At 43.7% G+C, this 27,480-nt stretch overlaps 1 protein-coding gene across 1 annotated transcript in view; it reads left to right on the forward strand.

Annotated features, from left to right (window-relative positions):
- LOC126456655 (reversion-inducing cysteine-rich protein with Kazal motifs-like) overlaps positions 1-27,480 on the forward strand; it is a 219,090-nt gene that overhangs the window by 173,090 nt on the left and 18,520 nt on the right. The window contains exon 4 of the mRNA XM_050092399.1: positions 2,304-2,340. Coding sequence (XP_049948356.1) covers positions 2,304-2,340 — 37 coding nt within the window. The remainder of the gene's footprint in view (positions 1-2,303; positions 2,341-27,480) is intronic.

Here is a 27,480-nt window from a genome sequence, read left to right on the forward strand (position 1 = left end):
CCTCTCGACAATCATTTCTTTTTCGATTCCTTCACATTTTTCATGCAGCCATTTCGTCTTAGCTTCACTGCACTTCCTATTTATTTCATTCCTCAGCGACTTATGTTTCTGAATTCCTTCTTTCTTCGATCAATTGCAGTATTTCTTCTGTTACCAGTGGTTTCTTTGCAGGTACCTTCATTGTACATTCACTTTTCTTTCCAATTTCTGTGATAGCCCTTTTTAGAGATGTCCATTCTTCTCGAATATTACTGCCTAATGAGCTATTCCTTATTACTGTGTCCATAGACTTAGAGAACTTCAAGCGTATCTCGTCATTTCTTAGTACTTCCGTACCCCACTTCTTTGCGTATTGATTCTTCCTGACTACTGTCTTAGACTTCAACTTACTCTTCATCACTACTAAATTGTAATCTGAGTGTATATCTGCTCCTGAGTATGCCTTACAATCCAGTATTTAATTTCGGAATCTCTCTCTGACCATGATGTAATCTAACTGAAATGTTCCCGGATCACCCAGCCTTTTCCAAGTATCACCTCTTGTGATTCTTGAACAGAGTATTCGCTATTACTACCTGAAATTTATTACAGAACTCAATTAGTGTTTCTCCTCTGTCACTGTCTGTCCCAAGCCCATTTTCTCCTGTAACCTTTTCTTCTACTCCTTCCCTTACAACTGCATTCCAGTTCCCCATGGCGATTAGACTGTCATCTTCCCTTACATGCTCTATTACCCTTTCAATGCTCTCATATACTTTCTCTATCTCTTCATCTTCAGCTTGCGACGTCCGCATGCATACCTGAACTATCATTGTCGGTGTTGGTTTACTGTTCTGATCAGAACAACGCTATCACTGAACTGTTCACAATAACACACTCTTTGCACTACCTTCCTAGTCATAGCGAATCCTACCCCGTTATACCATTTCCTGCTGCTGTTGGTAGTGCTCCATATTCATATGACTAGATCTCCTTGTTTACTTTCCATTTCACTTCACTGAACCCTAATATATCTAGACTGAGCCTTTGCATTTCCCTTTTCAGATTTTTTTGATACCCTACCACGCTCAAGCTTCTGACCTTCCAAGGCCCGACTCGTAGAACGTTATGCTTTTGTGGATTATACAGTCTTTTTCTCATGGTCACCTCCCTCTTGGCAGTGCCCTCCCGGAGATCCGAATGGGGAACTATTCCGGAATACTTTGCCTATGGAGAGATCATCATGACACTTCTTCAACTACAGGCCACATGTGCTGTGGATACACGTTACGTGTCTTTAATGCAGTGGTTTCCATTGCCTTCTGCATCCTCATGCCGTTGATCAGTGATGATTTTTCCGTCTTTAGGGGTAATTTCCCACGCTTAGGACAAGAGAGTGCCCTGAAACTCTGTCCGCTCCTCTGCCTTCTTGACAAGGCCATTGGCAGAATGAGGGTGACTTCTAATGCCGAAAGTCTTCTGCGGCCAGTGCTGGTTATTAATCAAGATTTAAGCAGTGGTGAGTTTCGAACCCAGAACCAAAGACTTTTTGGTTTCTAATCAAGGACGCTACTATTAGACAATGGGTGCAAACGCATGTATGTCCTGGGGACCTATGTGTATTTATGTAGGTCCTGCTCTGTTGAGAGGTTTCCCGGAAGGCCTGGGAATTTAGATGCTCTCCTGTTTTATGTCATGTATCACTGATGCACTATTTAACCTCTGTTATTCGACTTTTACGTACGCACATTTTATGTACGTACATCGAATTTTATCTCAGGAATTTTGGTATAAGTTCTGTTTTGCTTTTTTAATGCTAATATTTTGGATAGATGCAATTATTTATTTGTAGCTTTGCAGGTGCACCTGAAGATAGGATACAGATCAAGAAACAGGCTTGTGCTTTCTTTTTGGGAAACAAAAAAAATTTTACAACTGTAACGGATCGTATCAATGATGATGACAGCGTGTAGTTGATCGTTTGTTATTGCTGTTGCAACTCTGGCCCGAGGGTGGGTCAATTGGAATACAGACTGATTTAAACTGAAATTAAATCAACACGAGACGATTAATGTTACAGTGTTGTGTTGTGAATGTCTAAATATAATGACAAAAGTCATCGCGAAGAAGAACAGCTTATGTGCGGTAAACATAAGGTGGATACCAATTAAAAAGATTATGGTAAAGAAACGGTGAACATATTGGGTACTAGAAGCCGCTGTTTTAAGTTAATATCGACTCAACATAAAATTGCATTAAATTGAAAGATTTTCTACTGAACTGATTAATTGTAATTATTTCTAAGTGGTCGCTCCTTTTTTCAGGTTTCCTTCTGGGAATGTATGAACAAGACAACTGAAGGTAAGAGCATGACCATTATATTCAAATAGTTGCTATCTCGAGATAACGTATTGATTTCACACAGTTGTTGACAGTTACTAATACCAAAGAAGTGTGCAAGTTTCTTTTCATTCCTGAAAGCTGGCATTGAGTTTTGCGGTTTCAGTAAGCGTTTAAAAACCAACACGGATATGCGTCATGAGTAAAATCACACGAAAGAACATTTTAAATGATAGAAACGGCACATAACAAGCAGCATTTTGACCAATACTACGTTTGTTTATTAATGTATCACAGATTCAAACAGACTGAAAGGAAAGCGAAATTACAAACACCAAATTATACTGACTTATTTATTATCTTTTTCAGGTTACAACACCAACGTATACTGACTTATTTATTATCTTTTTCAGGTTTCAAAATTTTTATCGTAACCTGTTTCGACATCGTACCAACTCATCATCAGACGATATGTTTAAAAGTAACCTAAAATGAGGATAGTAAAATACTAGGAAACTACCTACCAAGATAACCTAAAGCGTGGCGCGCAAACTTCCAAGATGGGCAGCCTTATCGACTCCGCGCGCTGCACAACGACCGTTGGTTGCAAGACCGGCCACCCTGAGTGTGGTTTTTTGGCGGTTTCCCACGCTACTTTAGGCAAATGCATGACTGGTCCCCAAATTTTGCTTAAGAGACTATGATATACAAACAACTAAAATGCGACAACACAAAGAACAGAGTTCACACGGTTCACAGACAGATGTTGCTCACGCCTTCCCTCCCTTAGGCCCAATTCACACATACCCTATGAGATCAAAAGTATTCGGACACCTGGCTGAAAATGACGTACAAGTTCGTGGCGCCCTCCTTCAGTAGTGCTGGAATTCAATATGGTATTGGCCCAACCTTAGCCTTTATGATAGCTTCCACTCGCGCCGGTATACGTTCAATCAGGTGCTGGAAGGTTTCTTGGGGAATGGCAGCCCATTCTTCACGGAGTGCTGCACAGAGGAGAGGTAACGATGTCAGTCGGTGACGCCTGGGATGAAGTCGGCGTGCTAAACATCCCAAAGGTGTTCTGTAGGATTCAGGTCAGGACTCGGTTGAGGCTAGTCAATTACGTGGATGTTAGTGTCTTGTAACCACTCCGCCACAAGCCGTGCATTACGAACAGATGCTCGAGCGATACAGTCACCATCCCCGAATTGCTTTTCATCAGTGGGAAGCAAGAAGGTGCTTAAAACATCAATGTAGGCTTGTGCTGTGATAGTGTCACGCAAAACAACAGGGGGTGCAAGTCCCCTCCATGAAAAACACAACCACACCGTAACACCACCGCCTCTGAATTTTATTGTTAGCACTTCGCACGGTCTCAGATGACGTTCGCCGGGCATTCGCCATACCCTCACCCTACCATTTCGGATCGCCACATTGTGTACCGTGATTTGTCACTCCACATATCGTTTTTGCACTGTTCAATCATCCAATGTTTATACTCCTTACACCAAGCGAGGCGTCCTTTGGAATTTATCGGTGTGATGTGTGGCTTTTGAGCAGCCGCTCGACCATGAAATCCTATTTTTCTTACCTCTCGCCTAACCGTCATAGTACTTCCAGCGGATCCTGATGCAGTTTGGGATTCCAGTGTGATGGTCTGGATAGATGGCTGCCTATTACTCATTACGATCCTCTTCAGCTGTCGGCGGTCTCTGCCAGTCAACAGACGAGGTCGGCCCGTACGCTTTTGTGCTGTAAGTGTCCCTTCACATTTCCACTTTACTATCATCGGAAACAGTGGACAGTGTTGAGGAGTGTGAAAAATCAACGACCAAATTTTAAAAAAAATCTTCTGTGCCTCCCAAATCTCTGATTGTTAACCCACTTGATGCATCTCAACCATAGTTAGTGGTTAGCCGTATTAACGTGACCATAAATATCATCAAATCCACCACTGCTTAGTTTTGGAGGTCAATAAATATACCAGCGCACTGTATAAATATCGACGAGAGAGATGAACTGCTAGGTCGCATCATTGGCACCGTAACGTCCATTAAAGAACGTAACGATACACCAAGACAAGCAATGCAATATGTTCTCCTAAGAGTAGAAAAGTTTATTGACGTTGTCGGTTGACTTCATTAAATTTTTAAAATGTATCGGGAACCGTTCTATGTTTTTCGAGATCTCTCGACTTTTTTTATACGAACGATGTACATTTATGACCCGATGAATAAATATTATAATATTAAGAAACACATATTGTATTAACACTACTGTATTAAGAAACACATATTATAGTATTAAGAAACACATATAATGCTCCCGTAATGATAATAAGCAGCTTATAAAGACTTTTGTCCTACTTGTAAACTGAGGAAGCAGCAAAGCAATTTAAGAAATATTTCATAACAGGAATAGTAAATCACAGGGAATGGATATTAATGCTAACGTTCAGGAGGATAACAGCCACATATAAGAACGTTTTTCGAGGGGAATGGACAACGTGATTCACAGGGAATGTTACGTAAGGACAAATAGAGCAAAGGCAAAGGCTGTAGCAGAAGGGGGGATGACAATTATTTAAGACCAAAAGCGGGAGAAGTGAAATAATTCTCCCTAGAAAGCAAGATTAAACAAGACAGACGAAGCAATGAAGATATCAGGCGTACACTGGCAAAGGTGGAGGAAGGAAGGAAAGAAGGAAGTCAACAGTCGTGGTGGACGGTTGCAAAAAAATGGTTCAAATGGCTCTGAGCACTGTGCGACTTAACGTCTGAGGTCATCAGTCGCCTAGAACTTAGAACTAATTAAACCTAACTAACCTAAGGACATCACACACATCCATTCCCAAGGCAGGATTCGAACCTGCGACCGTAGCGGTCGCTCGGCTCCAGACTGTAGCGCCTAGAACCGCACGGCCACTCCGGCCGGCTGGACGGTTGCTCTCTGCAAGCGCTCCCTCATCACAAGAAGTTGCGAAAGGCTACGTGTTGTTCTGAATACTTTGAAGTGCTTTTCATGATTTTCAAATAGTATCTCAACGTGACTACTGTCAAGAAGATCGTGCCTTTCTAGTTTCATTCATTTCGTGCATTATGTGACTTAAAACTTACGTTCGGTGAGTATTTGTGGGGGTTTCTGTTCTAGGGTTATCGTAAGGCGGCCGTTTATTCGTTACGTGTTATTTCGACAAATTACAATGCTTTCCGCAATTTCCAGATAGTGCCGGTTGAAGATTGTTGTTAGTTTTGATTTATTTCATGTGTTCTGCTACCTAAAATTACGTTCAGTGAATATCTGTGTCGTGTTTACACATAAGCCAAAACAGTATGACCACTTTCTACCACAACTTTGGTTGCCGCCTGGCGACGGTGCGAACACGAAGCCCCGTAACAAAAGTATGTAAACGGAGCAGACACGGACGGGCGAAGGTATGGGCTGAAAATGGGGAAATCTATTGAAATAAGTGACTTTGACAAAGGGCAGGTTATTATTACGCAGAGCCTGTGAACGATTATCCCGGAAACGGAGAAGCTGGTCGAATATTCACGTGCTCCTGTCGTGAGCTTGTACGGAAAGGGGTACAAGAACAGTGAAACTACCACTAGATGCCACGTCGTTGGACGTCCACGACTCTGCACTGAATGTAGAGTTCTGAGGTTTCTCTGCTCTGTAACGTAGGATAGACGGTGGTCCGTGGCATCTTTACTGAGAGAACAATGCTGGTGCATGCGCAAGTGTTTCGGAGCACTTCGTTCATCGTACATTGTTGAACATGGAGGTCCACAGCAGACCACCCCGAAGTGTTTACTTGTTGACCCAACGACATCGTGAGTTATGATTTCAGTGGGCACGGGACTATCAGGATTCGACCGTCGATCCGAGCACGTGGTCTCGGGTTCGTTTCCCGGCGGGGTCAGGGATTTTCACCTGCCTCGAGATGACTGGGTGTTTGTGTTGCCCTCATCATTTCATCATCATTCATGAAAGTGGCGAGTTTGGACTGAGCAAAGGTTAGGAATTTGTACGGGCGCGCCGGCCGCTGTGGCCGAGCGGTTCTTGGCGCCTCAGTCCGGAACCGCGCGACTACTACGGTCGCAGATTCGAATCCTGCCTTGGGCATGGATGTGTGTGATGTCCTTAGGTTAGTTAGGTTTAAGTAGTTCTAAGTTCTAGGGGACTGATCACCTCGGATGTTAAGTCCCATAGTGCTCAGAGCCATTTAAGCCATTTTTGTACGGGCGCTGATAACCTCGCACTTGAGCTCCCCACAAACCAAACATCATCTTCATCATCATCGACCATCGATCAATGGAAACGTGTCAGCTCTTCGGGTAAGCACATTTTTGCTACACTAGGTCGGTGGTCGTCTCCACAATAGCCGTCATCGAGGTGTGCAGCTGCTCGAAACGTGCCGCGCTCAGTGGACGCAGACTGGTGGGAGCAGTATTACGATATGGGAGTAATCGAAGACACGCTGACAACTGCGAATCACTTACATTTCTTCAGGCTTGATGTCTTCTCCGACGGCGATGTCGTCTTTCAGCAGTGTAACTGTAAGTGTCTCTGAGCCACAACCGTGCTACAGTGATTTGAGGAGCATTATGGTGAACTCTCGTAGATGTCTCGGCGACAAAATTCGCCTGATGTAAATCCTATGGAACTCGTCTGGGTCGCTGTAGGGTGCCACCAACCCATACGCAAATCAGCGGCATGTTATTTAGGCGAAATACATGACCAGTGCATAGACATGTGATGCCACATACCTCCACAAACTGTCGGATCCCTGATACGCATATTCAGCGACGTATTTCGTTCCAAAGACGGACAAAAAAGCTATTACGCAATAATATTTTCGTTCGTCAGTATACAGTCTCTTACATTTACGTCCGCCTGCCTCCGGCAAGTTAGCTGCGCAGCTCACCGAAAGATAAATTTTCACCACTTTCTACTTCATTACAGTTTAAGCGAGTGGGTAATCCTTAGGTTGGCCGGCCGAAGTGGCTGTGCGGTTAAAGGCGCTGCAGCCTGGAACCGCAAGACCGCTACGGTCGCAGGTTCGAATCCTGCCTCGGGCATGGATGTTTGTGATGTCCTTAGGTTAGTTAGGTTTAACTAGTTCTAAGTTCTAGGGGACTAATGACCTCAGCAGTTGAGTCCCATAGTGCTCAGAGCCATTTGAACCATTTTTTGAATCCTTAGGTTACGATAAAATTGTCATCATTTGTGACAAATATGGACGCTACCGTAGGTTGGGTAGTATAGGAGAAGCTTATCAGGAGTGTGGATTTGAATTTCACTGTGGTGATTGTGATGAGGAAACCAGTAAAGTATCAGATAAAGCTCTCCCATGGAATTATAGATTACATATTTGAGAGAAGTGAAACATCGAACAGGGAAGGAAGATTCGTGACCTTCAGGCAGAATTATAACTGGTGTATTTTGAATTAGATACGCTAAAGAGTGAAAAAGACATTGGGAGCTGGGAAAAAGACGACAAAGGAGAAATCCCCAGACCCCAAATTTCAGACTTTGGTCTGAAATCAGTTTAACTTGTTAACTGAAACAGGAGAAGAGATTCAATTAGGTTTTAAGAAATTGGAGTGGAGTACAGCTGACCCTTAGACAAAATCAGTCCAGGTCAGTTGCAAAATCAAGTACGCAGAAAGAAAAGTGTCCTGCTGCTAGGTAGCAATAACTAGAAGAGTGTAGGCTAAATGCAACACGAAAAGGTAGGTGTAGAATACCAGGTCACAAGCATTGTGATGCCGACTGCCGATCTTAGCCAGGTGACAGAGAACATAGAAGCTTTGCCCAGAGACTTAAATGAAGAGCATCATCTACGTATAGTAGGAGGAGCGGAAATAGCCTGGCTAGCAGCCTAGAGTATAGTATTCAAAGTGACTTGAAGGAAATACCACGAACGCATGTACTATTTGTGGAGGTTTTGCAGCGACATAACTAGGCCTTGAATGATACACCTGCCAGCCGTGCAAACAAAGAGCTGAGTGGGTTGCTTTCGAATGAAACAAAGTATCATTTCTGTGCTGTACCTGTTCCTGCAACGGGGAGATGGGTACACAAAAATCATGGGCTGCATCGAATAGGAGAGGAAAGCACAGATTAGCTGAGCATCTCAGAGGAAATGTGATTACTGAAGGCAGAGGGGCGTGTTTTTTAAGTTAGAATCAGGTTATGGACAGCAGACATTCTTGATAAACATTAAAACAGAACTGTAACATACGTAATACTTTCCACAAAAGTAAATCTGATTTTTGTCACCAGAACATGCAAGATTAGCTTCTTGTACGCCAGGAAACTGTGGAGTGATAGATGATCTTTGCTTCTCTGAACATCATATAACCACAGGGATCAAGAAGTTAAATACCAGGAATTATAGACATCGTCATTTTCGTGTAGAATTAAGATGGAAAAAGGAGTTGCTACGTATGATATGTAAGAGTTTGACACAAAGTCAAAAATACTGATCAGCTTTCGAGTATCATACAATGAAGGCTTTCACGACCGGATGTTACAGCTGCTGAAAATCCTTTCGGGTTGTATGGCCGTGGTCCATGGAACTCTTCAAGCCCTGACGTTTCATTCACAGCTACGTTGGACATCTTCGGAGGTGCTCCTGGTTGTGCTGAGTCTTACCGACTGACGAGTCGGACGTCGAAGAGCGGCCTAAGTAACGCGGAAAGTGGGCGTGGTCTGGATTTCACGTGATAGCAGAGATAAACATTGTCAAAGTACCGACAGATCCTTGAATAAGAATTCCAATCATCATCCACAACAGAAAAGAGGTGTAATTAAAAGTCTAGTGGACAGAACAAAAAGGACTTGTACGCCGGAACACCTGGACGTCGAGTTAGAATATCTAAAGCAGGTTTTTGAGAAGAATGAGCACTCTAGTAAGGAAACAAATAGAGTTTTGCGACCGAATAACAGGAGGCCTAAGGACAACGACAGGACGCAGCGATGGAAGAACACGGTTTCTCTACTTTTCATCATAGAAGTAACGGATCAAATCGGCAAGATTCTAAGGAAACATGACGTTCGACCGATTTCCAGACCAACTAAGAAAGTAGGCCAAGCACTTCGTTCCGTTAAGGATAAACGTCCCCTGTGTCTGCAAGTGGTGTATACAAGATTCCATGTACGTGTGGCAAGGTCTACATTGTAACTACAAAGAGAAGTGTGAATACACGGTTAAAGGTACATAAAAGTCTTTGCCGACTAGGGAAAACAGACATATGAGCCATGGCCGAACATGCTCTTCAGTCGGGTGATAACGTAGTGAAACTTTCGGAAACTGAAGTTTTTGTACTATGACGAACTATTATCCACGGCTATATAGAGAAGCCAACGAAATATAAAAACATGGGGATAATTTTGACAGAAAAGAAGAAGCCACGAAACTAAATGATATATGGACTGTGGCGCTACAGAATCGATGAGACGTTTTTATCTTTGACGTACTATGATCGATAGTTAAAAAAATTTAACTTTGGCAAGGTTTATTTCTGCTGTCACGTGAAATCCAGACTGCGCCCACTTTCCACGGTATTTAGGCCGTTCTTCGGCGTCCGACGCGTCCGTCGGTTAGACTCAGTACAACCAGGAGCACCTCTGAAGATGTCCAAGGTAGCTTTGGACGAAACGTCAGGGATTGAAGAGTTCCATGGACCACGGTCATACAACCCGGAAGAATTCTCAGCAGCTTTCGTGTTGATCAGAATCTAGAGACACGTGGTTGTGAGTTGTTAATTGTAACAGTCTACAGATCACCCCAGACTCTTTCATCTGATTATTACAGCTAAAGATACACTGATGAGCTATCTGGCAGACAAGAAAAAGCATTACTTAATGGTTTGTGGAGGTTTCAGTGTCGATTTCTTAAAATATACAGGCAGGAAAAATGAATTGAGGTCATTATTTCGGTATTTCAATCTAATTTCAGCAGATAATTTTCCAATTCGTATGCAACATACTTATAGACAGTACTCACGCTGAAACAATTAATATGTACCCAATATGTAATGGACTATCCGATCATGATGCACAATTGGAGGAAACAAAAAATGTAGCACCTTACAGGTAAGACGCAGGTTCACGCAAACCAGCGACGGTTGTTAATGAGAACATGATACATGTGTTTAAGAGTAACTTAAAAAGGGTCCAGTGGGATGAGGCATAGATAAAAAGAGATGCTAATGTCAAATTAAATTTATTAAATAGTAACTTTATGTCAGTACTTGAAAGTAGCTTTTCTAAAACGACATCCAGAAAATCTGTTAAAACACAAGTAAGGCATTGATATTTAAAGGAACTAAAATATCACGTAAGGAGATAGAGGACTTTACGTAAAGTCCAGAGTAAATCACGATCTGAAGTTACCTGCGTCTTACAAAAAAATACTCTACTATTTTAAGTAAAATCATTAAAATGTGGAGAAGTATGCATGACCCGGCAGAAATACGAGGGTTGGAACTTAAATAGAGGCAACTATTTGTTCACAGCCGATACAAAAGTGTTACATGTTTGCACCTGTTACTGTCCTTCAAAGTAGTCATGAGCGTTGTGTAGAACCCGTTGCCGGCGATGTGGAAGGCGAAGTTTACCGATAGTAGAGCCTGTTCTGTTGATGGTGCGAATGGAGCAGTCTAAAGTTATGGTGATCCTCGTGTACGACTCTGATGGTGTTATCCTAACGCATTGCGTACCTCCATGGCAGACCGTCGACGCACAGTATTACTGTTCGGTTTTGGAGCATCACCTGCGACCAGCTTTTCGAAAGAAGTGGTGACATCTGCTGCGCAACCAACCCATCATTTTGCACGACAATGCGCTGGCACATACAGCGCAAGCTGTGGCTGCTCTGTTCGGTCGATGGAACTGGGAAGTACCGTACCACCCACCATACTGCACGGACTTAAGTCCGTGTGACTTTGATTTGATACTGAAGATGAAGGAACCACTTCGTGGCATTCGCTTCAGAACTGTTCCAGAGATCGACAGACAGTAGACCGCCTCTTTCGCACCATCAACAGAACAGGCTCTGCTAACGGTATACTACGCCTTCCACATCACTGGCAATTGGTTCTACACAATGCTGGTGACTACTTTGAAGGACAGTAACAGGTGCATACATGTAACTCTTTTGTATCGGTTGTGGATAAATAGTTGCCACTATTTAAGTTCCAACCCTCGTAAATACTGTGGACAACAAGATAAAAACTGTACGCGATGTTACCCAATGGCAGACAGAACAGATAGTCAGCGTACAAAATATAATAACAGTTAAGTGCTTTTAACACTCACTTCCTAAATGTAGCAGCAAAATATTAAATTAAGTGGTTCAGTTGGAATAGCAGGATAATATATTTAAAAATGTTAGCCCAGAAACTTTTGAACAACTAGAAGTAGCACCAACATCCTTCTCTGAAAATAACAGAAAAATAAACATTCTACAAAACAAAAGATGATATGGTGCCGATAGAATTTCAGAAAAAATGCTGGTTATAGGGAAGGTGAAAAGAACTTACTGACCAAGTTGTCTAGTGACATCTTTTTCCAAAACATTCAAGAAGTAAACTATTCAAAAGCAGTATCACGCTTAACTGGAAGCAATACTTAGTACATCACAGTTTGGATTCCGGAAGTGTTTCTCGACTGAGAATGCTAATTATACAGGGTGATTCAAAAAGAATACCACAACTTTAGGAATTTAAAACTATGCAATGACAAAAGGCAGAGCTAAGCACTATCTGTCGGCGAATTAAGGGAGCTATAAAGTTTCATTTAGTTGTAAATTTGTTCGCTTGAGGCGCTGTTGACTAGGCGTCAGCGTCAGTTGATGCTAAGATGGCGACCGCTCAACAGAAAGCTTTTTGTGTTATTGAGTACGGCAGAAGTGAATCGACGACAGTTGTTCAGCGTGCATTTCGAACGAAGTATGGTGTTAAACCTCCTGATAGGTGGTGTATTAAACGTTGGTATAAACAGTTTACAGAGAATGGGTGTTTGTGCAAAGGGAAAAGTTCTGGACGGCCGAGAACGAGTGGTGAAAATGTAGCACGCATCCAGCAAGCATTTGTTCGCAGCCCAGGAAAATCGACTCGCAGAGCTAGCAGAGAGCTGCAAATTCCACAATCAACTGTATGGAGAGTCCTACGAAAAAGGTTAGTTATGAAACCTGAACGTCAACTACCCGAGGCGATGGATCGGCCGCCAGGCAGCCCGTGACAGAGCACTTCATCACTGGCCTCCAAGAAGCTCTGATCTTACCCCCTGCGATTTTTTCTTATGGGGGTTTGTTAAGGATATGGTGTTTCGGCCACCTCTCCCAGCCACCATTGATGATTTGAAACGAGAAATAACAGCAGCTATCCAAACTGTTACGCCTGATATGCTGCAGAGAGTGTGGAACGAGTTGGAGTATCGGGTTGATATTGCTTGTGTGTCTGGAGGGGGCCATATTGAACATCTCTGAACTTGTTTTTGAGTGAAAAAAAACCTTTTTAAATACTCTGTGTAATGATGTATAACAGAAGGTTATATTATGTTTCTTTCATTAAATACACATTTTTAAAGTTGTGGTATTCTTTTTGAATCACCCTGTACATTCACACACAAAATGCTGCAAGTCTCGAATAAGAAAATATCTCCAGTTGATACTTTTTGTGATCTTTCCACGGCATTTGATTGTGTAGACCATTTCACACTGTTACATAAACTTAAGTACTCTGGAACTGATGGCTTTACACCTGGTATGAATCACGCTTAATAAATAGAATGCAAAACGTTGTGGTGAATAATGCAAACCGTGTTGCAAAATTAGAAAACATTAATGACTGAGGAGAAATTACAAAGGAAGTTCCACAAGGCTCCATTTTGGTCAACTTCTGCTCCTTATTTATGTGAACAATCCCCCACTTAACATTCAACAGGGAGAATTGGTACTTCTTGTAGCCAATACTAGTGTTGTGATAAATCGCTTACAGAGAAGTGCTATTAAGTAGCTCTCTGATAAATGGACGTTCCTTAATTCTGAGGAAAACACACTGTATTCAGTTCCGTGCAACTAATAGCGTGTAACACTGATGTAGCTCATGAACCGGAATCGATAAATTTGGTTGAGTGCTTTACATTTTTAGGTGTCCATATTGATGAAAACTTGAATTGAAAGAAGCATAACAGTGAGTTCTCCTACAGTTCAGCTACTTCTGCTCTTCGTATACTTGCTAGTGCTAGAAATAATCTAATGAAACTCCTGATAAATTTTCCAATATTTCCACTCAATAACGTCATATGGAATAATCACTAACCGTTTAGACAGAAAGTACTGATTCCACAAAAGCGCACAGTAAGAATCATAAATGGTGTTCACCCACTGTCGTCATGTAGGTACCTCCTCAAGGAATTAGCTATTTTAACAGTACCATCACAGTACATATTATTCGTCATAAATAATCCATGACAATTTGAGAAAAATAGTGATGTCATAGCTAAAACACTAGAGAAAAAAAGTCATCTTTAATACCCATTAGGCTGGCCGCGGTGGCCGAGCGGTTCTAAGGGCTTTAGCCCGGGACCGCGCGACTGCTACGGTCGCAGGTTCGAATCCTGCCTCTGGCATGGATGTGTGTGATGTCCTTCGGTTATTTAGGTTTAAGTAGTTCTAGGTTCTAGGGGACTGATTACCTTAGATGTTAAGTCCCATAGTAATCAGACCCATTTGAACCATTTTTTTTAATACCCATTAAATCTACCATTTGTTTGTGTTGTTTCAAGCATGAGGAACAAAATCAGCCGCGCTCTTTCGAAGGAACCATCCTGCCATTTGCCTGGAGCAGTTTAGGGAGACCACGGAAAACGTAAATCTAGATAGCCAGACGGGGATTTGAAGCGTCGTCTTCCCGAATGCGAGGCCATTGTGCTAAAGTAAAGCCAGAGGAAGGTTTCCTCAAGAGAAATGTTGCTATGAAACTGACGACGAAGTTCCTGATACCATATCTCTGGAGCACAGTATTCTATGGAAGTGAAACGTGGGCCATCAGAAATAAAGGGAAGAAATGGCTTGAAGCATTTGATGTATGGTGCTATCGAACCGTATTAAAAATTATGTGGACAAGCTAAGTACGAAATTAACAATTGCTAAGAAGAAAAGATATGGACCGAGGCTCAAAGAAAATAATTACCGGAACAAGTGATAAGTTAGTGGGACAACTACCTCGGCATACGCATACAGTTAACCTTCTGTTGAAAGGAAGAGTAGAGGGAAAAAACTGAAGAGGCAAACCAAGACCAGGATATGCAAAACGTATTACAGGTTATACTGGATGTAAGAGCTATGCAGACATGAGAAGTGTAGTAGAACGTAGGAAAACGGAACATCAAACCACTTAAGAAAATTACGACTTGAAAAATGCGTTAATCACGGGAACCATTGTAAATTAACTGTTTATACGAACATCTTTGCATCAAAATGGTTCACATGGCTCTAGGTACTATGTGACTTAACATCTGAGGTCATCAATCACATACACTGAGAAGTACTTAAATCTAACTAACCTAAGGCCATCACACACATACATGCCCGAGGCAAGATTCTGATCTGCGACCATAGCAGTCGCGTGGTTCCGAACTGAAGTGCCTACAACCGCTCGGCCACAACGGCCGCATCTTTGCATCGTGTGACATTAATGTCATCTCTGAGAACATTGACCTTGTTTTTCTGGGTACCGTCTATAAACTGTTTTCGTCTATGTCCTCGCAGATACTAGTAAATACACAAGTTAGTTTAAGGTATGTGTGTCACGTACCTACAAAAGGCAGATCGTCGGTGTATTAAAGCGATAGCATGTATGAATAAAGGGTGAACCGAAACTCCACCGACAAACTGTCAAAGTAAATAAAATATTCCGGGCTATAATACCGTGGTCGAATTTCACATTTAAACGCAATGTTTCGTCCCCATCTGCGGAGGATATTTTCAAGGGGGATCGTAGCTTCTTTGAGTGTCTGATTCACGTCCTGGCGAGCTACCGATTGCAGCAAAATTCTGTTTACGGGTGCTTCCGTACAGTGGCGTGACGTCACATGTTTTGAACTCCCGAGCGCAATTGGCTGTTGGCGGCTGCCGTCGTCCCCTGTAACTATCATCACTTGGTGGAAGACTGGTACACATCTTCCTCACTACCGGGATCCCATTGTCATTCAGTTTCACGCCCTCTCCGTTATTCAAATTCCTGAGGTGTTTTACGATCTCTGTTGCTCTCTGTATAGCCTTTCCTGGTATCCGGTTGTGGCTGCCAGTATTTCGACACTGTCAAAAAGAATATGGTGTTCTCCTGGTTGCAAAGCATGTTCCGCAGATCGGGACGAAACGTTCGGTTTCAATGTGACGAAACGTTCGGTTTAATTGTGTAATCCATTCAGCCGGCCGGTGTGGCCGTGCGCTTCTAGGCGCTTCAGTCTGGAACCGCGTGACCGCTATGGTCGCAGGTTCGAATCCTGCCTCGGACATGGATGTGTGTGATGTCCTTAGGTTAGTTAGGTTTAAGTAGTTCTAAGTTCTAGGGGACTGATGACCACAGATGTTAAGTCCCATAGTGCTCAGAGCCATTTGGACCATTGTAATCCATTCGACCACGGCGTAACAGCTTGGAACATTGTATTAATTGTGACATTTGGGACCATGAAGATTTACATTCTACAAACTGTCGAAGATTGTCCACGGATACCTTTCGGAATATTTTGATCTAGCGACGAAAAGTCTTCGTGAGTTTGTAACAGTTCTATTGCATTTTGTTTGGTTTGTTGCCCCAGTTAGTTTTTTATATGAACTGAAGTGAAAATAGTGGATAAAATTGCAAATATGGATGGTATGCGCTGTGTGTCTTGTTTCTATTCACTCACACTGGTATCTGTTGGCAACAGTGATTCCCTCTTTTACTCGATGTCCTCAAGTTTTCATTAAATACAGCACGTCTAGGGTTTTGTTCTCCGACAGTCTTACAGTAGTTGTACCATGACAGTGATCCACAGCAGGTACTATGGATACATATACTGATGGAGGGGTGACCACGCGTACCTCATGGTTCAAATGATTCAAATGGCTCTGAGCACTATGGGACTTAACTTCTGAAGTCATCAGTCCCCTAGAACGTAGAACTACTTAAGCCTAACTAACCTAAGGACGTCACACACATCCATGCCCGAGGCAGGATTCGAACCTGCGACGGTAGCGGTCGCGTGGTTCCAGACTGTAGGGCCTAGAACCGCTCGGCCATTCCGGCCGGCACTTAGAACTACCTAAACCTAACTAACCTAAGGACATCACACACATCCATGCCCGAAGCAGGATTCGAACCTGCGATCGTAGCAGCAGCGCGGTTCCGGACTCAAGCGCCTAGAACCGCTCGGCCACAGCAGCCGGCACACCTCATGACTGGGTTCACGGTATGTTATGGAAGACCGTCACAACGACACTATGCTGAGCTCTTCCTGCACCGACGGTATCCACACAGCAGTAATTTTGCGTCTGTCATGAAACTTCATTTTAGATGACAGTCAGCTGTTTCTTTTTATGCTCAGTACTACCATTTTCCATCAGCAGACCATTATCAAGTCGAAGCAAAGCGTAACCAGCTTCTCACTACAACATTTGAAATTTTGCCTTTATCTGAGGGTTGTTGCATTACTCTTTGTTGTATGTTCCACGTTTCGGGTATTGCATATTACAGGTTTCTTCAGTGTTGTGAAGGTTTTTTTCGCAGAATCAAAGGTGATTATGGTAACAAACCAAATGAATCAAAATCACATGTCCGCCTCCGTAGCATAGTGGCAGCGTTATGGCCTACCACGCAAGGGGCCCGGGTTCGATTCCCTGCAGGGGACTGGGTGTTGTGTGTCCTTCATCATCATTTTCATCATCATTGACGAGCAAGTCGCCGATGTGGCGTCAACTAAAAGAACTTGCAATAGGGCGGTCGAACTTCCCTGAATGGTGCCTCCTGGCGAACAATGCCATACGATCATTTCATTTCGTAATCACGTAGTTACTGTGTATTGAGACGTAGGGCCCGTTGTATCAAAATACTCAGAAGACATCCGTGTACAACCTCTGAAAGCTGGCGTTGAAGTTCTAGTTCATCCTGTTTATCAGCAGTCTGGATGAAGGCTTTACGCTTGCGCGATGCAGCAAACCGGGAACAACAGTTCCAAGCTCCGTGTGCACGGCAAGAGGCCGCACTTTCGCTGTGACACTCAGCTTTCGATTTACTGTGCGCAATAAAGGCAAACGATACAGGCGACCACGCTGACTCCCTCCCTACCCCTCCCCCCCCCTACCTCCCTCCACAACCACAGCAGCCACTGCCAAGGCAGGCGGCTTCAAAACATAAATACCACGGAGAGCAGTCGCAGCAACGTGTTTTACGGTTAGCTGCGAGGCCATGCAAATGCTGCCCCAGCCGACGGACCTGTTTGTTCGCAGCACCTGTCCAAGACCAAGTACGAGGAGAAGACTAAGCTTCGTCACCTACATATTTGTTTGGACGCAGCTGTAATGATGCGTGTGGTTAATGCAGGTGACTGCTGCATTTTGCGTCTTTAGAAAAAAAGATGTACATGAGAACAACATTTATTCTACATCGAAGCACCAAAGAAACTGGTATAGGCATGCTTACTCAAGCGCAGAAATATGTAAACAGACAGAATACGGTGCTTTGGTCGGAAACGCCTATATAAGACAACAAGTGTCTGGCGCAGTTGTTAGATCTCTTACTGCTGCTATAATGGCAGATCATCAAAATTTAAGTGAGTTTGAACGTTGTGTTACAGCCAGTGGACGAGCAATGGCACACAGCATCTCCGAGGTGGAGATTTTCCCGTACGACCATTTCATGAGTGTACCGTCAATATCAGGATTCCGTTAAAAGGTAAAACATGCGACATCGCTGTGGCCGAAAAAAGATCCTGCAAGAACGGGACCAACGACAACTGAAGCGAATCGTTCAACGTGACAGAAGAACAGAAGTGCAACCCTTCCGCAAACTGCTGCACATTTCAGTGCTGATCCATCAACAAGTGACAGCGTGCGAACCATTCAACGAAACAAAGCTTTACGCCTCGCCTGGGCCCATAAACACCAACAATAGACTGCTGATGATTGGAAACGTGTTTCCTGGTCTGACTAGTCTCGTTTCAAATTGTAGTGAGCGGGTATAGAGACAACATCGTGACTACGTGGACCCTGCATGTCAGCAGGTGACTGTTAAAGCTGGTGGAGGCTCTATTATGGTGTGGGGCGTGTGCAGTTGGAATGATATGGGACGCCTGATACGTCTAGATAGACTCTGACAAGTAACACGTAAGTAAGAATCTTGTCTGACCAGTGATTTCCCTAAATCGCTTCAGGCAAATGCCGGAATGGTTCCTTTGAAATGACACGGCCGATTTCCTTCCCCATCCTTCCCTCAACCGAGCTTGCGCTCCGTCTCTAATGACCTCGTTGTCGACGGGACGTTAAACACTAATTTCCTCCTCCTTTTGTCTGACCACCTGCCTCCATTCATGTCCATTGTGGATTCCGACGGACTTGGGAATTCTAGCAGTACAGTGTGACACGCCACACGTCCAGAATTGCTACAGAGTGGTTCCAGGAATACTCTTCTGAGTTCAAACAGTTCCACTGGCCACCAAACTCTCCCGACAGGATCACTATTGAGCATATCTGGGATGCCTTGGACGTATTGTTCAGAAGAGATCTCCACCCCCTCGTATTCATGCGGATTTATGAACAGCCCTGCTGGATTCATGGTGTCATTTGCTTCGAGCACTACTTAACACATTAGTCGAGTCCATGCCACGTCGTGCTGGGGCACTTCTGCGAGCTTGCGAGAGCTCTGCACGGTGTTATGCAGGTATACCAGTTTCTTTGTCTCTTCAGTGTATTTGGAATATGGCTCTTCCTCCCCGCCTCGTACTCTTTTTAAGCAATACCATCTTTCCTTAAGATTCCACTCACAGGCTCCACTAATAAAAAAAACTATTCTAGTTAACATTCCTCATAACTCATAGGTTGAATACTAACAGCGCCAACTTCATGTTACCTCAAAATCACGTAGATTGACTTACCAGAGTTTCTTTGCTGCTCTGAGTATTTCACTCTCGAAGATCTGGTTCTTGTTCGTTCAACCGGATGCACACAGGACCGTTCACTGGACATGCTTGTCCACAATGACACACGAAATTACTTACCAAAAGGACAGACAGGCTACAGTAAAGAAAACACACGAATATAAACAGAACCATAGCATAATCCTTATTTGCCTAAATGATAACGTTTGCACTACTTGAGCATTCTTTTGAGGTTCTAAAGCCCTGTCTATTTTAAAGTGATTTATTTTAATCCTGTTGTAATCAGTCGCACTGCATGCCTTAGCACGTGTCAAGAACTCGATATGCAACATTACCGTACAGTGAACATCAAGAGAATGAGCTTCCAATTCAACACCAGCCCAGCTTACAAAGAGACACCTGACACAGTCATACATATATTTCATGGCTGACAAAGTAAGAAGTCACGTGTCATGTTGGTTATCCCCAACTGTTACAGAGTCGTCGGTTACTTTGGTTCAGAAAGTGTTCTTGCTCCGTTTAAAGGGTGGCTCGAATTCATACATGCCGCTAGCTTTACTCCTGAAGCAACTCGTAGTTTCCACAACTCTACCCTATCCATTGTCTTGGCACCACTGGACTGTTTAATCCAGTGCCCACAATTCTAGGATGGTTCATACCAAGTATTGTTTGATCCGTCGTATCGAGTGGAGAACTGCATGATTCTCTGTATGTTTCAACGAGGGAACTAATTAAGTAAACCCGCAACTCGGGTATTACACACGTATTTCTTATTATTGGAAGGGAGATAGAGCTTTACAGGATTGATGGGTTGTCTATTTCAGTTATAAGGGGACTAATAGACAGAAGTAATTCGTCCAGGTAAGTGAAGGAACTAAAAGCTGAATGATACTTACAGTGATTGTGAGGTAAATCTTAAATGTCGAGTAGAGTACATTGCAAGCAAAGAGTTGAGTCAATGGTAGTTGGTTATATTCGGCCGTAGAATACTCGTTCAAGAGCAGTGAGTTTTGTAATGCCTTTAAATGTGAAAAAAGTATGTGTAACGGTTAACGTCAAAGGAGGTCACTGATTGTAGTCGGTTGTTTTCAGGAGCCACGCCTTTTAGGTTTATGACGCTAGAACGCTTCAGGCAGAGCATGGGCAATATCTTGTGTAAATTTAGCTTTCACATTATGGTAATAATGGATATTTCACTTACTATCTATGTACTGGCTCACTCACTTGCCTGGAACAGGATTTGTGTGATCCTGTACAGATCGTCTTCTCCGATAACTACCAACAACAGATAGGGAAACGCCTCGTGCCGGTAGCGTCTGAGATATTCTGGTGTCAGACATATCTGAAATTTGAGATCTAAATTACTGATCATTACAAAAATACTTCATAATATAATCCGCAAAGAGTACGCATCCGTTTCCCAAGCAGGCCCGCTTCCTTCCGCAGCCTAATAGCTGACATCTAAGCTCCAACGGGCGTGATGGAGCCAGTAACATTGAACAGGGCGCACCGCCACCTTCCATCCACGTTCGGCCCAACACAGCGCTCATCCGTCCTCGGTAAACACGCATCTCCAACTGGCTACAGATACCAGCAAGTCTCACGCCCCATAGCTTGCCGAGCACGGCTGTATGTCTGTAGCCACTTAGGGGCGCACTTTTGTCGCCAGGAGTCTTCTGGCTTTCCAGGAAAGGGCCAGAGGGGAACACAAGGCAGATAGAGCACCAAACACGTTGCTCGTCCACGGCACAATCCTCCCTCCCCCCGCCCCCTTCAAGTGCAAGCTGCAGCGGCGGGAGCGGCAAAGTACTAGAGGATTACGCAGCACCTTGGTTCTTGGTGGCGACTTCCAGCTGACTGATATAAGCCCTGGCCAGTTTAATGGTGGAGACATCTTGGATCAGGAAGCTTACTAGAGACGTGATCTGGGACACCTCGTACGATAACCATGGCAACATATGATATGTGACCCTCCCTCCCATCTTGCTTTGTGCCAAGAAGTTACGAAGATGGGCTCTGTCCCCCAGCCATAGTGAAGTCGCACGCCTACCTTTGTTAGACAAAGAGGCCTCGCTCGGATGTGCAAACCTGATGTTATTTCTTGGAGATTCACAATTCTTATTAATCAACTGCGGACAGTTATCTTCGGGAAGAAGGTCATTAATTTGCAACAGCTTGGGAAGTGGCCAATTAAAAGGGAAAGGAATATGAAGTGCTCCAATGATTCTTACACACGACCACACTAAAGGCAAAATTAAGCCACCCAATAAACTCTCCACACTTCGTCTGTGACTGTTCATGGTAAACGACCGAGGCCGAGTTCAGAGTGTGGTACACGCACTTTGCAAAGGAGGATAATCTTTATCTGGTTACCTGGTGGAAATCATCGGCTGCCATGGTGATCATTTTTAGTCAAAATTTTAAGCAGTGGCGGAGTTAGAACTCGGGACCGAGGATGTTTTAATTACTAATCAAACACTCTACCCAGCTTCTTTCCTTTTTCCGTTGGATTCGGTCGTGACGGACGTCACGTGACACCCGTCGAAGTTCATCGTTGATCCAGTCACTCAGTTTTTAATTACAGAGAGCGGCCAGCTTTCTGATCGAACACGCTGCGATACCATTCTGGCCACATAAACCACGGATCACATGTTTTTTAGTCCATGATACATCGTGTAACATCCATCCCCATGAGTGAAGACTACTTCCAAGTGTAATTAGATGCAGTCAATCAATCAATCAGCATCAAAAATGGCTGCGCTCCGACCTTGGTGGACTTGGTGGACTCCATAATGCACAAAAAGCAGAAACTACAGGTGTACTCTCTTTTTTACATTTTATCCACACATATTCAAGAACACAACAAATGGTACACAATTCCTTACTTAGGAAACTTCTCACTGGATGAAGGCTGAAAGCTTAAATCCAGGTACGTAAAAACGTAATTTTGTGTTCACAGCACTGATGAACACCTTTTTCCCAATGGTAAAGATAGCACTCCAGCTTTGTAAACGAGAGAAATATAAAAAACCATTTGTAATTGTGGCAAGTTACATATAGGTCGATCTGGCAGGGCAATACGCACCCGCTTGAAGGAACACCACAGAGGGTGGACACATAGAAAAGGAGACACTACTTTTTCAGACCATCTGCTTAAAGAAGACCACTGTTACAAGCTGAAACATATGTTACATCACATCCATAGAAGAAGGACGATAACCTACTTTGAAATAATGGAACTTAATAAACATATGTCCATCAGCAATAGCTTACTACTGAATGACCAGACACAGTTACCTTGCTAGCCACTTCTAACTGCAATATTACTCTTAATCCCATCTAGACCATGATGTAAATTACCTCTCTTACTCACATTTGTCATTTTCCTTTATTTCAGTTACTCTAACTTCTCTTTTTGTGTTAAAAATATTTACTTTGCATAATCGCTCCTGTTTCACTTACCTGCTAAATCTCACTAGCATACCTTATCTTTTTTTAAATTTAGGATCTAGTAAATACAAGATCACTTTGTTCAGCCATACCTTTGGAGCATGTACCCAAAGTTCATTGTTCAGTTGATTTTCCTCTATGAACAAATGTTGTAATTTGTATATGGTTCACTAAGTAAAGACAAGAAGAGAATATAAGCTTTCGAAATGTGGTGCTACAGAAGAATGCTGAAGATTAGATGGGTAGATCACATAACTAATGAGGAGGTATTGAACAGAATTGGGGAGAAGAGGAGTTTGTGGCACAGCTTGACTAGAAGAAGGGATCGGTTGGTAGGACATGTTCTGAGGCATCAAGGGATCACCAATTTAGTACTGGAGGGCAGCGTGGAGGGTAAAAATCGTAGAGGGAGACCAAGAGATGAATACACTAAATAGATTCAGAAGGATGTAGCCTGCAGTAGGTACTGGGAGATGAAGAGGACTAGGACTGAAGACCACAACAACAACAACAAGTAATGTGTCACATACTTCGTCCAAAAATCTTTGAACCAACAAAATGTTACATCACCCCGTACTTACGTTTGTCCCCGATGTGGCGTGATAGCCGAAAACCGTTTTGTAGAGTGAATAATAAATATTGTCGATTATTAGACCAGTGTAGTGAGTGTTTTCATTCATAAAGTGTAAAATATTCTACCAAGAACCGATTGAACAGTAAATTCATGGAGTACCTAAGATGCTTATTGGTTATACTCGTAGTACCTGCCATAGTCGGCAGTAGCCAAACAATGTGGGATAAGGCGCTTCCATAATCAGCACATACCTATTATCCTGTTTAGTATTGGGTAAGGTCCAAGGTCGTTACTGAAAACTTCGTCCAAAGGCAGCTCCACCCTATCACAGCTAAGCTTTCCCACCCAGATTGGCGAACCAGATGGGAGAAGGAGCCACCGTGACTAACACATATTTATTACCTTGTTAAGCATGGGGCATGGAACCCAGGTAACCTAAGGAGACTTTGTCCATAAGCGGCTCCACCATATCAGAGCTAAGCTTGCCCACGTGGGTGTTGGGGTTGTATTTCGCTCTCAAGCATTCCTCACAATGACCCACTAATTAAAGACACCGCCATCTAACACGGGCCAGGTTGTTGGGGTTGTTTTGGGGGAAGAGACAAAATGGCGAGGTCATCGGTCTCATCGGATTAGGGAAGGACGGGGAAGGAAGTCGGCCGTGCCCTTTCAAAGGAAGCATCCCGGCATTTCCCTGGAGCGATTTGAGGGCAATCACGGAAAACCTAAATCAAGATGGCTGGACGCGGGATTGAACTCACGTCCTCCCGAATGCGAGTCCAGTGTGCTAACCACTGTGCCACCTCGCTCAATTGGCCAAAGAATGGTTGAAATGGCTCTGAGCACTATGCGACTTAACTTCTGAGGTCATCGGTCGCCTAGAACTAATTAAACCTAACTAACCTAAGGACATCGCACATATCCATGCCCGAGGCAGGATTCGAACCTGCGACCGTAGCGGTCGCTCGGTTCCGGACTGTAGCGCCTAGAACCGCACGGCCACTCCGGCCGGCTCGATGGGCCATGTAAGGTACTCCTTAATCCTCATAATGATCTCATAGAATCCCAACGGCCCTCCATACCATGAAGATGAAAGTGCTTGAGTATTGGAGGGATGCGTTCCTAGGGCAGGTAGATCTTATCCTTTCCGTCATAGTGGTTACGGATGCAAAGCAATCCCTTTTTAATGGAATACCCTGGCACCTCCCCCCTTCCACCCTCATTTTAACTGTTGTTTCGTTTTGCGTAATCGAGGATCAGCATCTCTTTTTTGGTTAGCACCCTGAGCAGCACCAGAATCTCCCCGAGGATTGTCCCCACGCAGGTCACCCGTTCTTCACATTGCGGGAGATCTGCTACCTCAGATTCATGTTGGAACAAACGGCTAAGGGCGTCAGAAACGCTTTTATCAGTACTCCTTGCATAATGAACGTTAAATTGTAGGGCGAATATCAGCACAGCCTATCTGACTATCCTCCCTGTCTTCCGCGGCCTAGCGGGCACCCTCGTTACGGCCTTGTTGGCCTCTAAGCGGCATGGTTTACGTTCAAGGTAAAACATGAATCATTGTAATCCGAACAAAACAGGTAGCGCTTCTAGTTCATATACCGAGTTCTGCTTTCCACTATGGATAAAGACCTGGAGGCGTAACCGATAGCCTTTCTCCCTCCTTCCTTCTCTTTGACGAGGATGACTGCAATACCAGAATTAGCGGTGCCTGTCTGGAAGATAACTCTCTATGGGAATATGGTCCAGTTAGGATGGGAGCACTAGACAATGCCGTTTTCATTGGAATGAAGAAAGCTTCCTGAGAATCGCCCCTCTGAAGAGGCTCAGCCACTTTTTCTTTTCTTTTCTTTGCAGTTGCTTAAGAAGGCAGCCATCGGTGCAAAGTTGAGACTGAATTTTCGGAAAAAAGTCGCCATCCATATAAAGCTATCTATATACTTTTTATCCTTGGGCATGGCCTTGGGCATGGGGCACAGATGAACAGCTCTGGGCACAATATGGCCGAAGAACAAGAGCTCTTTTCTTGCCAGGTTGACCGTAGCAGTTTTTACAGTCAGCCCGGCTTGCCAGATACAGTGAAGGACTTAACCAATATGATACACCTGCCCACTGAAGGTTTTGCTGTAAATAACAATATCATCTGGGTAGTTGTAGAATTACTTAAATTTTAAGTCGTCAGCACAGAATCTAGTAAGAGTGACAATATGGCTGCTATTGTTGCCAACCGTAACGGAACACTTTTATTCAAACATGTCCCAAACCGTGCAGAAATCAGTAAGAGGCTGGAACTCCTCTGTGAGCGGCGCCAAATGGTATGTCCTATTCAGGTCAAAAACAGCGAAATACTGAGTACCTGTAAACCAAGGAAGATTGTTATGTAGGTCACGCACTGGTACAGATTCCTGTATTACGTTTTGATTCAGTGCCCTACAATGCACAATTGACCAATACCCTTCCCCAGTGGGTTTGGGAACAAAAAAAGGTCGGTGATGTGTAGGGCAAGATCGATGGTCCAATTACACTATCACCCAAAAGTTGATCAACATTTTACCTTAATCTTATCTTCGGTGTCGACAAGCGGTAGGGTGACTGCCGAACTGGAACCTGGTCTGTCAGCAAGATCTTATTCAGGATTTTGTCGGTAACACCCCATCTGGAGGTGAGTACTTCTGGGTATCACACGAGACCTTCAACAAGGCACGTTCCTGTTCTTTACTCAAGTGGGATACGTCAAACGGGAACGTTCTGCCTCTGCAGAACAGACCCGTCTTCTGTCGGTGCCTGCACAAAGAAAGACATCTCCCCTGGGCTAAATATGAACTTCATTTAATATGCACCTCATGTGCTCAAGGAAATTGCACCGTAGGAGTACGTCGGTGACCAGTTCTTCAATGGTGGTAAATTCAGTTTGCCAACAAAGCCCCCGAATTCCAAAATTCAATCTTACCCTGCCCGCCCAGGTAACTTATAAATACGAGACACCTTGCTGTCCCATTGTCAATTCACGAGACATACATTACAACCAAAATCTATCAGTGCGCAGCCGAATTCATGGTTCACGGTAGCGTACACCATCTCACGGCAACGTGTTATTAATCCTCGCAGACTCATACAACAGTTTGTGCCCGAACGGCGTCAACTCTGTCCACACTTTTCTTGCGACATCGGGCAGCCCTGCACCAAGTGCTCGACTTATTTGACCTTAAAATATGCCCTCTCATTATTAAGTTTGACATTGTTGTTGTTGTTGTGGTCTTCAGTCCAGGGACTGGTTTGATGCAGCTCTCCATGCTGCTCTATCCTGTGCAAGCTTCTTCATCTCCCAGTACTTACCGCAACCTACATCCTTCTCAATCTGCTTAGTGTATTCATCTCTTGGTCTCCCTCTACGATTTTTAAGCTCCACACTGCCCTCCAATGCTAAATTTGTGATCCCCTGATGACTCAGAACATGTCCTACCAACCGATCCCTTCTTCTTGTCAAGTTGCGCCACAAACTCCTCCCCAATTCTATTCAATACCTACTCATTAGTTACGTGATCTACCCATCTAATCTTCAGCATTCTTATCTAGCACCACATTTCGAAAGCTTCTATTCTCTTCTTGTCCAAACTATTTATCGTCCACGTTTCACTTCCATACATGGCTACACTCCATACAAATACTTTCAGAAACGACTTCCTGACACTTAAATCTATACTCGATGTTAACAAATTTCTCTTCTTCAGAAACGCTTTCCTTCCCATTGCCAGTCTACATTTTATATCCTCTCTACTTCGACCCACATCAGTTATTTTGCTCCCCAAATAGCAAAATTCCTTTACTACTTTAAGTGTCTCGTTTCCTAATCTAATTCCCTCAGCATCACCCGACTTAATTCGACTACATTCCATTATCCTCGTTTTGCTTTTGTTGATGTTCATCTTATACCCTCCTATCAAGACACTGTCCATTCCGTTCAACTGCTATTCCAAGTC

This window comes from Schistocerca serialis, chromosome 2 (assembly GCF_023864345.2).
Source record: "Schistocerca serialis cubense isolate TAMUIC-IGC-003099 chromosome 2, iqSchSeri2.2, whole genome shotgun sequence".
Lineage (NCBI taxonomy): Eukaryota > Metazoa > Arthropoda > Insecta > Orthoptera > Acrididae > Schistocerca > Schistocerca serialis.